The sequence below is a fragment of the Tasmannia lanceolata genome, unplaced genomic scaffold (genome assembly GCF_043159265.1).
Source record: "Tasmannia lanceolata isolate RefF3 unplaced genomic scaffold, GAP_Taslan_0.1 ptg000002l, whole genome shotgun sequence".
NCBI lineage: Eukaryota > Viridiplantae > Streptophyta > Magnoliopsida > Canellales > Winteraceae > Tasmannia > Tasmannia lanceolata.
Window position 1 is genome coordinate 24643827 of NW_027518679.1, and position 12127 is coordinate 24655953.

The following is a 12127-nucleotide window of genomic DNA, read 5'->3' on the forward strand; positions in this document are numbered from 1 at the left end:
CTTGAAACTCTTCAAGGTTAATAGTAAATGGCATAAGAGACCAAGTGTTCGCACTCGGGCGAATTGGGGGCGCTCTTCGGACCTTCTCCATTCGTCATCAGGCACGGACCTTCTGTATCTCTGGTTATCCATTGCAAACAGAGCATTTGTTTTGGTTCCATGGCGTGTCCATGGATGGCGACTCTGAGTTATATTTTCAGATATATCTTGGTTTCGAGCTCTGGCTCCGGATCAGGATGTATCTTTCTTTTTATGTCGCCACTCATGCTATGCTGTGAGGGTGGCATCCGTTTTGAGAGTTCCCTGGTAGAGCTCTCCTTCACATTGTGGAGATCTTAGAGGATTGCAGGAGGGATCTCGCGTCCCTCGGCGCCGTCCTCAGGATCGGGGTCCACAGGCTGGCGACTCTGCTGGGGAAGTTCTTGAAACATTGCCTAACTCTATAAAAATGCCATTTTTACTAACTTTGGAGAAATTTGAGCTAAAATCATTTTAAATGGGAATTCTATCGTTAGAATCCAGGGGCACCAGATAGGTGCGTAATTAAAACAAGGGATTCACACACTGCACATCATGCATTTTCATATTTGTTATTTGTTTCATTGTTTTTATCGTTTTTTATTATTGGCTCCACGGGATAGATATAATGCGTGCCTCATGGGATATCACTATCCAGATGGTGCTGTTGTATCTATTACCAAGCTATGCGCCGGTGCTGCAGCCGTAAACACTAGGTGTACTTGTGTTTACAGCAGCCGATGAGCAATGAAGCATACTATGTATAACACTAGGTGTACTTGTGTTATACATATTAGGTATGTTTCATACGCATAGTACCCGATAGATTGAGTTCGGAGCCCTACTTTGTTTTATATATTATGTATATACTTACTGGCCTAGTGAAACCCAATTAGGAAGTACCCGTGTTTATATAAGTATATTGCATTCATATAAGGGTCGAACATGTGTTGCTCACGCATGTGAAGCCTAGAGTTAGGAGCCTTGTCCCATCTGTAGACTAGGGTAGCTCACCTTGCGTGGCTACAGCACGGTCTTAGTACACTCACTGATCTGTCGCAAGTCGAGACTTTCTCGACTCCGTTAGATAGATTACGGCTGGTGCCCCTGGTTAGGATATATGTATATGTGAATATACCTATATATATATACTGATTATGTATATTAGGGTTCTCTTAGTTGGAGTTCCTTATTCATTTCATTTGGTTATATCCATTCTTTGTTCAGATCTAAATTTAGTCAGTGGTTTTGCTTGTCGTTACTGCGGCCACGATCTGTCCTTTGATCTGTTGTCCATGGGATTTGACTTGTTGTCGTAGGTTCTCACCCTGGGTCAGCCCTTCAGTTGATCGCCATTATCTAATGACCATATTTCAAGCTCATCTTACCCCCCATTATTCGCATCCCCTTTGGTTGAGCTGTGGGAATCCTTGGTGTAGCCGTTATGCTGCCGGATATTGTCCAGACCACTTTTGAGCATAAATGCTACTTCTTAGAGTTAGGAAAAACCATGAGTTTACCTTACCTTGACTTTCTTGTTTAGCGTCGTTATGCTGTCGGATTTTATCCAGACCATTTTCGGGCATGACCGCTATTTCGTAGAGTTAGGAAAGCCATGAGTTTACCTTATCTTGACTCTCTTGTCTAGCCGTTATGCTGCTGAATTTTTCGCAAAAATATTTTTAAGCATAACTTCTATTCTTTAGAGTCAGTTTACCTTGTTTTGATTCCCAGTCATAGCCTCAATTAGCTTAGAACCCATTTTTTGGTAAAAACTTCGGGTTTGGTCAGCTGTATTTGCACCCTTTCAGTTTCACTAAGTGCGTGGCCTGTATATGTTGTTCTCGTGGCCGCAATTTATTTGCTACTCATTGATTGTATATTTATTCTTTTGTTGTGTCATAGATTCATTTTTTGCATCTATTATTGATTAGGATATATGCTTGTCTGTTTACTTATCTCGTCTTGAGATCTGGCCGGTAGCTTGTCACTGTTCCTATGGCCGCGGTCTATCACTTTGATCTCCTCGATTGTATAGTTATTGGTATTCATCGCTGGATTTAAATCCGGTCTATGACCTACTTCTGTCATTTTGTGGCTGTGATTTATTTCCTTATTCACCGATCATCTTTGATCGCTGATGAAAAATTTGGTGTCGCCGATTGTATCTTCCCCTTATAATTGATCATCAAGTTTATCCTTATCATTTGTTTATGGATATCTCCATTCTCTCTGATTTTGTCATTGTATGAGTGTTAGGTTTGATCATGGCGAACAACGTGTTGAAGAGTTGGATAAAGGAGACTATTAAAACTCTTCCGTGTGAGCATTCAAAGCGGAGCATGGCCGAGAAGTTTATTAGTGCATTCAATCATTTGAGCATACTCGGCATAGACTGGAAGTTTCTCCAAGCAGCTGCCAATCTTTGGGATCCTACTCTTCATGTCTTTAGATTCGGTTCATTTGAATTTTGTCCTATCTTTGAAGATTGGTGCGTCTTATTGGAGCTCCCATCGGAAGGACTCTGGGTCCAACCTCTGAGTCCAGATGACCCTCATTCCATTTTCTGCAAGTTGTTCAAAAATACCACGGTTGACGCTCTGTCATATTTTACAGACACAGGTGTGCGAGTTCAAGACCTCATCAAACTTTTTTCTAAAAATATCGACCCTGTCGACTCCCGTTTTCAGAGTTGTCGGCGCAACGCCTTGATTTTCGGTGTCTTCGCGCGTTATGTCATTCGTGGAGATTCTTATAATGCTCCTTTGGCCTTGTTAGCTGTGGTGGATCAAATCAATGAGGGAAGGAATCCTGTTCCCACCATACTAGCAGAAACTTTCTCCGGACTGGACCTTATTGCTCGTCAGGAGGTTCATGATAATTTCTTTGGGTGTGTCAAACTGCTTTATTTGTGGCTTTGTGAAAAACTCACCATCCTTCGGCCGCAGAGCTCCCTTCAGTACACCCTCAGGGATCACCTTTCGTGGCAACCAATGGCCAATAAACCCCAATCCATTGATGAGTGGCATAATTGGTTGCAGCACGTGGAGAATGATCAATTTCATTTGGTGAGTCATTCATGCTTGCACGTTATCACTAGCACCCACCCATATCCCTTTGTGTATCTTATGGGTTTGGAAAAGTCAACCTTTTATGCACCAACCCGTTTGCTTCATCAGATCACGGGACGCCCATGTTCTCCCGGAACTGTAGCGCCTCCTCCTTGCGAAAAGCTATCCCCTGATCTTATCAATACCATTGTGGCTGCTTGGAGAAACAAGGTCGTAGAGAGGAGATTTGGCTTAATATCTAAGGTCCGATGTGGGGAATTAACAGGAAAGCTCGTGGGCAAGAGAGCTCGGATCGAAGAGCTTTGAAGATTCCTTTTCATAAAATTGTCATTTTAATTTCTTCAAATTTCATTGTAAATGGTTACTTTCATCCAATTGTTAACAAAGACTAATGTTTTGATTGTAACTACATTTTGACTATTGATCAATGGAATAGCATTTATGTCTTTCTCTTATCTTATTTGGTACAGAATACTTTATCTCAATGCTTATCGTTTTAATGTAGTATGTTAATTTCCAATTCAGGATTCTAAAATCGAGCAAACATCGCTCCCTCAGGTGTCAGTCAACCTGCGTGGTCTAGACAGTCAACCACGTCTAGACTCATTCGTCAATTCGAACCGCTAACCTTACCTGAACAATCTGCATCCTCTTTATCTGAATCATCTGAATCCCTAGAATCTGTCCAAATGGCTGAACCCAATGATGCGCTAACTAAAATTCAAGAGATGATGGTGAATCTTACCCGGGATATGGCCTTTATGAAAGAGGAGATGGCCCAAATGAAAGCCCAGTCTAATGAAAAGGTCTCTACTTCTAGAGCGCCTGCGGTTCAACCCCCTCCCGGTATACCGGCAAATCCGAGCCCTGCAAATTTGAACCACCCTTTCATTTCACCAGTAGACGTCGACCTAGAAGAAGGGCAGTACGCTGCAGAATATTGCATTCCAAATGTGGCCCAGTATAATAAGGAAAAACAGGTAGCTGATCAATTGGAGAAGCTGACAAAAGAAATGGAAAGCTTGAAGCATCAAGGCCCAAAGCAGTTCGATATATCTGAGCTGATAATGTCTCCGGGAGTCACCTTGCCCCCTAAATTCAAAACCCCCGATTATGACAAATATGATGGGACTGGATGTCCCCGGAATCATATGAGGTGGTTTATTGAGATGTCGCAGCAGTGTGGGCTATCTCCTGAGCAAATGGCCAGGGTCTTTCCAATGTCTCTTACTGGGGTGGCGAAGAAGTGGTTTCTGCGTCGTAAACCTGAAGAGGTGCAGACCTTACAAAGCATCTCCAACAAATTTGTAGAGCAGTTTTCTATGGAAGAAGGGATAGAGGTTACCAAGAGGGATCTCAAACAGTTAAAGCAAGGTCCTCTGGAGACCTTTACCTTTTTCATCCGTCGTTGGCGTCGAAAGTCTGCCCAGCTGAGCGAGAGGCTATCAGAAGAAGATCAGATCAAGTTGGTGATCAAGGGTTTGTCGCCGCAGTATTTTCATTTTATGTCCCCTCAGCATTACACCGATTTTGACCATCTGATTAAGACTGGGACGAGGACTGAGGATGCAATAGCTAAGGGTCTGAGGGCCAGACTTCCATCAGACATCAAGGAAGGAAAGAGACCCGTGGTCGTACAGAAAGAAGTTGACCACGTAAACCATGTTCGCCCAGCGGCCAGGACTGTAACAGAGGTGGCGAGACCAGCGCCAGCCCCGGTAGAGCAGAAACCTCAGAGGCACTTTGATCCCTTACCATACCCTTTACCCCTGATTTTGAAAAAATTGATAAGGGATAAGAAAATCAGACTACCTGATATTAGGCCAGTACCTAACCCGTTACCCCCATATTGGAGAGCAGACCAGTATTGTGAATACCACAGAAATTCGGGTCACCTCACTGAAAGATGTCTGGCCTTAAAGCATGCGCTCCAGACTATGTTAGAGAACGGAAAGCTTGAGGTGGAAAGGCCCAATGTAACTCGGAATCCCCTTCCCAATCATCGTGCAATTCCTCCTCCTGTAGCGAATGCCATTTTTGTCGAGGAGCCGGTTCTTGATCCATCCATTCTCATTTGCGCAATCACTCCTGATGAACCTTATATTCTAAGATTTGATCCTGAAGAGATCGAGGAGATGGAAAGGGAAAAGTCTTATGACCTCTGGAGGGGGAGCACCAGTTTGGCAGAGACATCCTCTCCATGCGTCCTTCGATGTGAGGATGTTGAGGCAGAAAAGGAAACGCCTTATGTTCTAAGGATGAGTGATTTTGAAGAAGAGGAGGCAATTGAAGCTCCGTATGTTCTGAGAATGGATGCAGATGATTTGCTTCTGTTAGAAGATCAGTGTGACGAGCTTCGTCACGTTACCAGGGGTGGCGTGTGTTCAAGCCCGCAGAATTGAGAGCAGAAAACCCCGCAGAAGCAGTGAGAGCAGCCGAGAATCAGGGGCAGAGTAGGCCGAGTGCAGATGAAGAAGAAGATAATCTGTTGAAGCAGTTGAAGAAGACCCAAGCAAACGTTTCTATTTGGGGCCTACTTATGTCTTCGTCTAAGCACAGGAAGGTTGTACTCAAAGAGTTGAATGCTGCTCAGGTGCCAACTGAGATCACTCCCGATGAGTTGGTAAGCCTAGTCGCTGTAACTAGGGCTTCCAAGGTGATATCTTTCACAGACGATGATTTACCTCCTGAAGGGAGTGACCATGCTCGTTCACTCAAAATTACCGTGATCTGCAACAAGAAAAGGGTACCTGAAGTACTAGTCGACAATGGGTCCGCTCTGAATATTTGTCCACTGAGTACTGCTGCGACTTTGGGCTTTGGACCTGGAGATTTTATTCCCTCAGAGCAGGGTATATTAGCATATGATGGCACCCGGCGAGATGTCATCGAAACCCTGGCCACTGAAATTCAGATTGGGGGAGAAGACTTTGACATAGAATTCCAGGTTTTAGATATTAAAGCTTCTTTCTTGTTGTTATTGGGTCGACCTTGGCTGCATAAGGTCGGAGTTATCCCTTCTACCCTTCATCAAAAGTTGAAGTTTGTTCATAACGGCAGGGTAGTGACTGTGAAGGGTGATCCGGATTTAGAAATTGGACAGATTTCGCAGGAGCTCGTAGTTGGGAAAGAAGCCGATGTCAGCTTGACAGGTTTTTCACTGGAGGTGTCGGTCATATCCATGAAAGAAGCCATGGGCGAAGAAGTTTTCTTCTTGACTAGCACCAACTCGAATGTGGTCAGGATGATCCGTAAACAGGGTTATATTCCAGGCGCAGAGCTGGGCAAATATCATCAAGGCCCTACTGAGTGGCCTGTGTTCAGAGCTTTCAATGGTCTCTTTGGCTTGGGATATAAGCCGACCGAGCAGGAGGTCAAGGAAATGAAAAGATACATGCTGAAATGGGCCGAGTGCCGCCGCCGGGGTTTAGAATTGCCTATGGGGCCAATCAGTCTGATCAGAAATGGCATTTTCAGAAAAGAGGGGGCAGATTTTCCATTTTGCGGGTTTGCTGAGCCGTGGACCGATGATGTGACAGGGCAGAGGTTTCCAGGCTTCGAAATTTTCTTTAACCTAGAGTTATCAGAAGCGCCAATGAGTGCGCAGATTACTGAGGCAGCACCGAAAACTGATTGGGCCGATGTTTTAGAGCCGGGCTGTCTGAATGGCATGTTTCAGATCGAATATCCAGTGGCAGCAGTGGTTGGCAGTGAGACCGAAGCGTCAGAGGTGGCAGTGATAGGCAGAGATGCATTCATTCTGAACCCCGCAGAGTTAATCACCCCAGCCGAGGGACCCTTGACCAACTGGACCTCCCAGGTTTTACCTCGAGTAGTCTTTCAGTATAGTCCCGTTTCCTCAAAAGAGTCAGTAGTGTCTAAGTATACATCTACTTCCCAGTCTGATATTGAGTTTGTTTATTCTAACGATTCTTTTGATGCAGGTACTGTAGAAGTTGGATCTGGTTCCGGAGTCGGTGACAAGTCTCTTTCTAATAAGGTCGAGTCCAAGAGTACTTTAGATGATGAGTTTATTTCTTCAACTGCACATATGCCAGAGTTGGTTGAGTTCAATGTTGAGTTGTCTGTTGAGTCTGTGAATACATCGTTAGAGTCCAATACAATGCCTGCTGTGGGCTATTCCATTCTTGATGTAACCAATACTATGAATGAAATGAAAGACTCTTTTACATACATTCCTGTCTCTGTTTCTCCTGTTTCCATTTCAAGTACTGATTCTGCTCTTAAAACTGATAATATTAATAATGATGATCAATATTCCCCCTCTGATGAGGATGCCAACGAAACTCCCCTTGAAATCAAACATATGATTCAACAAGAGGAGAGTCGCCGAGCAAGACCGCTTGAAGAGGAAATTGAAACCGTAAATGTTGGTGACGAAACCTTAATTCGGGAAATACGAATTGGCAAAACTTTATCTCCCGAAGAGCGTGAGGAATTAATCACTTTACTTAAGGAGTTCAAGGAGGTTTTTGCTTGGTCTTATGATGACATGCCGGGATTGAGCGAAGACATTGTCCAGCATCGGTTGCCTTTAATCCCTGGCGCGAAGCCAAAAAAGCAAAAACTCCGAAAACTTAAAACAGAATGGGAGTTAAAAGTTCATGATGAAATTAAAAAGCTATTGGAAGTAAAATTCATTCAAGTTGTTGAATATCCAGAATGGCTAGCGAATATAGTGCCGGTGCCCAAAAAGGACGGAAAGGTCAGGATGTGTGTGGACTTCAGGGACCTCAACAAGGCGAGTCCGAAGGACGATTTCCCGCTTCCGAACATTGATCTTCTGGTGGACAATACAGCTGGTCATGCTCTGTTATCTTTTATGGATGGGTTTTCGGGATACAATCAGATTAAGATGGCGCCGGAGGATATGATCAAGACAGCGTTTACTACTCAGTGGGGAACTTACTGTTACAGAGTAATGCCTTTTGGGTTGAAGAATGCGGGCGCTACTTATCAGAGAGCTGCAACTGCTCTTCTTCATGATATGATCCACAAAGAAGTCGAAGTCTATGTAGATGATATGATCGTCAAAGGAAAGACTCGGCCGGAGCATACTGTCTCTTTAAGAAAATTCTTTGAAAGAATCAGACAGTATCAGCTTCGTCTGAACCCCAGCAAGTGTGTATTCGGGGTTACTTCAGGAAAGCTACTGGGATTCATGGTGAGCGAAAGGGGAATTGAAGTAGATCCTCAGAAAATCAAAGCGATTCAGGAGATGGAACCGCCGAAGACCGAAAAGCAGATCCGAGGTTTTCTCGGAAAAGTTCAGTATCTGAGACGGTTTATAGCTCATCTAACTATGACCTGTGAGCCTATTTTCAAGCTTCTAAAGAAGAATTCATCGAAGAAATGGACCGAAGAATGCCAGGTGGCTTTTGAAAAAATCAAGCAGTGTTTGTCCTTACCTCCTGTTTTATCTCCTGTCATCCTGGGTCAGCCATTGTTGTTGTATTTATCCATCACGGATACAGCGATGGGTTGTATGCTTGCTCAGCAAGATTCAGGGTCTAAGAAGGAGAGGCCTGTATACTACATCAGCAAGAAGATGCTAGAATACGAGGTGAAGTATACAATCTTAGAGAAGACCTGTCTAGCATTAGTTTGGGCAACTCAGAGGCTCAGACATTATTTGTTATCAAGCAAGGTACTTCTGCTTTCACGGATGGATCCGTTGAAGTACTTGTTTGAGAAGCCTGCTCTTACGGGAAGGACCGCAAGGTGGTTATTATTGTTATCTGAGTTCGACATTACTTATGTCACTCAAAAATCTGTTAAAGGGCGGGTCATCGCAGAGCATTTAGCTGATTCCCCTGTGGAAGAGAGCGCATTCCTGAAGACTGAATTTCCTGACGAAGAGATTATGGATGTTGAAGAGGATACTCCGAATACCAGATGGACAATGTATTTTGATGGTGCAGTCAATAACCAGGGTCAAGGAATAGGAGCAGTACTCGTATCCCCTCAGAAGGAGTATATTCCTATATCTATCAAGTTGCAGTTTGAGTGCACCAACAACATGGCGGAGTATGAAGCTTGTATTGCCGGACTGGAGGCAGCCTTAGCTTTGCAGATTCAAGACATTGATGTGTTTGGAGATTCCATCTTGATCATTTACCAGACTAATGGAAAATGGAAGACTCGGGAAGATAGATTGATCCCGTATAATGCATATCTCGAATCTTTGGTCCAGAAGTTCAGGAGTATTACATTTACTCACTTGTACAGAACAAAGAATCATTTTGCTGATGCTTTGGCTACACTGGCTTCTATGTTAGACATTTCAGCAGCAATGGAGGTCCAGCCGCTTACAGTGCGATTGCAATGGGAGCCATCGCATGTGAACGTTATCGAAATAGCAGCTAGGTGTCCAGATGGAAAGCCCTGGTATACAGACATCAGGAATCTCATATCCGGTGAAGGGCATCCACCTGGGGCTTCTGGGAAAGAGCGCAAAACCCTTCAGAAATTAGCTGCCAATTTTGTTATTTGTGGTGGTCAGTTATATCGCAAATCTTTTGATGGGATCCAGCTTTTGTGTGTTGATGAAGACAAAGCAGTTGAGCTTATCGAGCAGACCCATGAGGGAGTTTGTGGACCTCATATGAATGGGAAAATGTTGTCAAGAAAGATGTTGAGACTTGGATTCTATTGGCCCACAATGGAAGCAGACTGCTTCGCATTTGTGAAGAAATGCCATAAGTGTCAAGTCTATGCTAATCTTATTCATGTACCTCCTTCGGAGTTGCACTCCATGACTTCTCCATGGCCGTTTTCAGTATGGGGAATTGACATAATTGGGAAGGTTCATCCAAAGTCTTCGAGCGGGCATGAATACATTTTGGTCGCAATTGATTACTTTACGAAATGGATTGAAGCCGCTTCGTATGCTTCCATTACTTCGAATACAGTTGCAAAGTTCATCCGTGCAAACATTATTTGCAGATATGGGGTACCTCATGAGTTAATCTCGGATAATGGTTCTCACTTCAAGAAGGAAGTAGCGCACTTGTGTGTAGAGTTTAAAATAAAGCATCACAAGTCGTCTCCTTATAGGCCGCAGACGAATGGAGCCGTTGAAGCAGCAAACAAGAACATCAAGGTAATCATCAGTAAGATGACAGAAACTTACAAAGACTGGTCAAACAAGCTTCCTTATGCTTTGTGGGCTTACAGGACGTCGATCAGATCTTCTACAGGTGTCACTCCGTATTCTTTAGTGAATGGAATGGAAGCAGTTTTGCCTGTTGAACTGAGAATCCCATCCCTAAGAGTGATGATAGAGGCAAGCTTGCCGGAATCTGAATGGGCGAAGGCCAGGCATCAGGAACTGCAGATGATAGATGAGAAGAGGCTACGAGCTCTGTATCATATCCAGGGGTATCAAAGGCGGATTGAAAGGGCGTTCAATAAGAAGGTTCGTGTCCGAGATTTGAAACCAGGGGATCTTGTCTTGAAGTCCTATAGGGCACCGGTATTTGATCCGAGAGGGAAGTTTCGTCCAAATTGGTCTGGTCCTTATATTGTCGATGAAGTCCTGCCGGGAAAAGCCGTAAGACTCCTCAATGAAAATGGAGAAAAATTAATAGAACCTACAAACCTGGATCAATTAAAGAAATATTACGCATAAAAACACTAGAAGGCCATCTTTGGACGACTTGAGCTTTTTAAGCCAATAGCCCAGATTTCAAAAATGAAAACCCTTTTTGCTAAACTCCTTTGAGCCAAAAGCAAAACCTCCTTATCAAACTTAAACCAGGGGCATCTTTTATGACTTTCGTCATAAAAGATATTAACCTCGAACTACGCGGGACCTGATTCCCATTTTCTTTGGGGATACGTAGGCAGTCTGGATAGTCCAGATTCGGTCTAATTGCTCAAAACTTACCAAATGTTAGCCTGTTTGAACCCAGGCCTACCTAAAAGTCCTTCTGGTGTTATTGGCCCAGGTTTGTAAAAAAAAAAAAAAAAAAAAAAAAAAAAAAAAAGGGGAAAGAATGATGGAGTCTTGGACCCGCTAGACTGAAAACCCGCAAGGGCGGTCTAGGCAAAAGTTAGGGTCATTCACCCGCTAAGTTGAAAACCCGGAAGGGCGGCTTAGGCAAAAATCAGGGTGCTGAGCCTGCTGGATGGAAAAAGCTGCAAGGGCAGACAGTCCAGGCAAAAATTAAGGCGTGCGGTCCGCTGAATCGAAACCCTAAAAGGGGCAATTCAGTATGGCAGGGATTTCACGAAGGATGGCTTTTGAAAGCCGATTGTGCTTCCGTTTTGGGCATTACTTCAGAGTCTGAGTAAGCGCCAGCATAATTTCTTTCGATACTTCTTCAATTTAAAGTGGTTAAAACTAAGTAATCCAAAGGAGGTAATAACCATGACTGAAATACCGAAAAGAGGAATGAAACACTTTTAGATGCGGTATTCAAAAGATCCTAAGAGCGGTAGACTGTTACCACCTTAAACATTTATCAAATTAAGAAGCAGATTCAGTCTCTTTTAGAGTCTATGTTGTGCATTTATCAAAGTTTTCGTCTGTCATCTGTCAAAGTCTCGTTTATCGTGTGTCAGAATCTTTCATTGTCAGGTCAAAGTCAGGTCTTTAAGGTCAAGTTTAGCCTTTACTTCTCTTGAGGCTGGGGCGATAAACTTTAAAAGCAAGAAGTTGCATCTCCTGCGGACAGAGCCGAACAGAGCAGAGTTCAGAAGGGGCAATTTTTCAAGTTTACTCGGAATGTTATCACGAAGTGCAGGAGGAAGAATGCTTTGAGCAGAACCCATTTTCCTGTATTGGCAAAAGCTTTGTAGCCTCAAGTATTTCTTTGAAATGAAAGCCTTCAGTTAAACCCTTGCGTTTGGCTCTCTTATGAATCTTGTAATGGAAATAAAATCATACTAGGGGCATCTTTTATGACTTGGTTTCCCAAGTCATAAAAGACGTCGAACAAAGCTTTAGGGTTGAGATGGCTATTCTTGTCAAATAAAGATAAGAAAAGCTCAAACATCCCTTTTCGAGCTAGGCT

The 12127-nt window shown here is 43.6% G+C and overlaps 1 protein-coding gene across 1 annotated transcript; it reads left to right on the forward strand.

Annotated features, from left to right (window-relative positions):
• The first annotated feature begins 3778 nt into the window (after nucleotides 1-3778).
• Nucleotides 3779-6446, forward strand: LOC143889892 (uncharacterized). Its single transcript, XM_077394287.1, has 3 exons — nucleotides 3779-5371; nucleotides 5461-6327; nucleotides 6414-6446. The coding sequence occupies exons 1-3, from the start codon at nucleotides 3779-3781 to the stop codon at nucleotides 6444-6446; spliced, it is 2493 nt and encodes an 830-aa protein (XP_077250402.1).
• Nucleotides 6447-12127: the final 5681 nt, after the last annotated feature.

Bases quoted from the DNA above. Each gene is read 5' to 3' on its own strand.
- LOC143889892 (XM_077394287.1), top strand. From the start codon at position 3,779: ATGGCTGAACCCAATGATGCGCTAACTAAAATTCAAGAGATGATGGTG. The intron at 5,372-5,460 runs GCAATTGAAGCT...TCACGTTACCAG, and splicing joins GTGATTTTGAAGAAGAGGAG to GGGTGGCGTGTGTTCAAGCC. The intron at 6,328-6,413 runs GTCAGGATGATC...GCCTGTGTTCAG, and splicing joins CTAGCACCAACTCGAATGTG to AGCTTTCAATGGTCTCTTTG.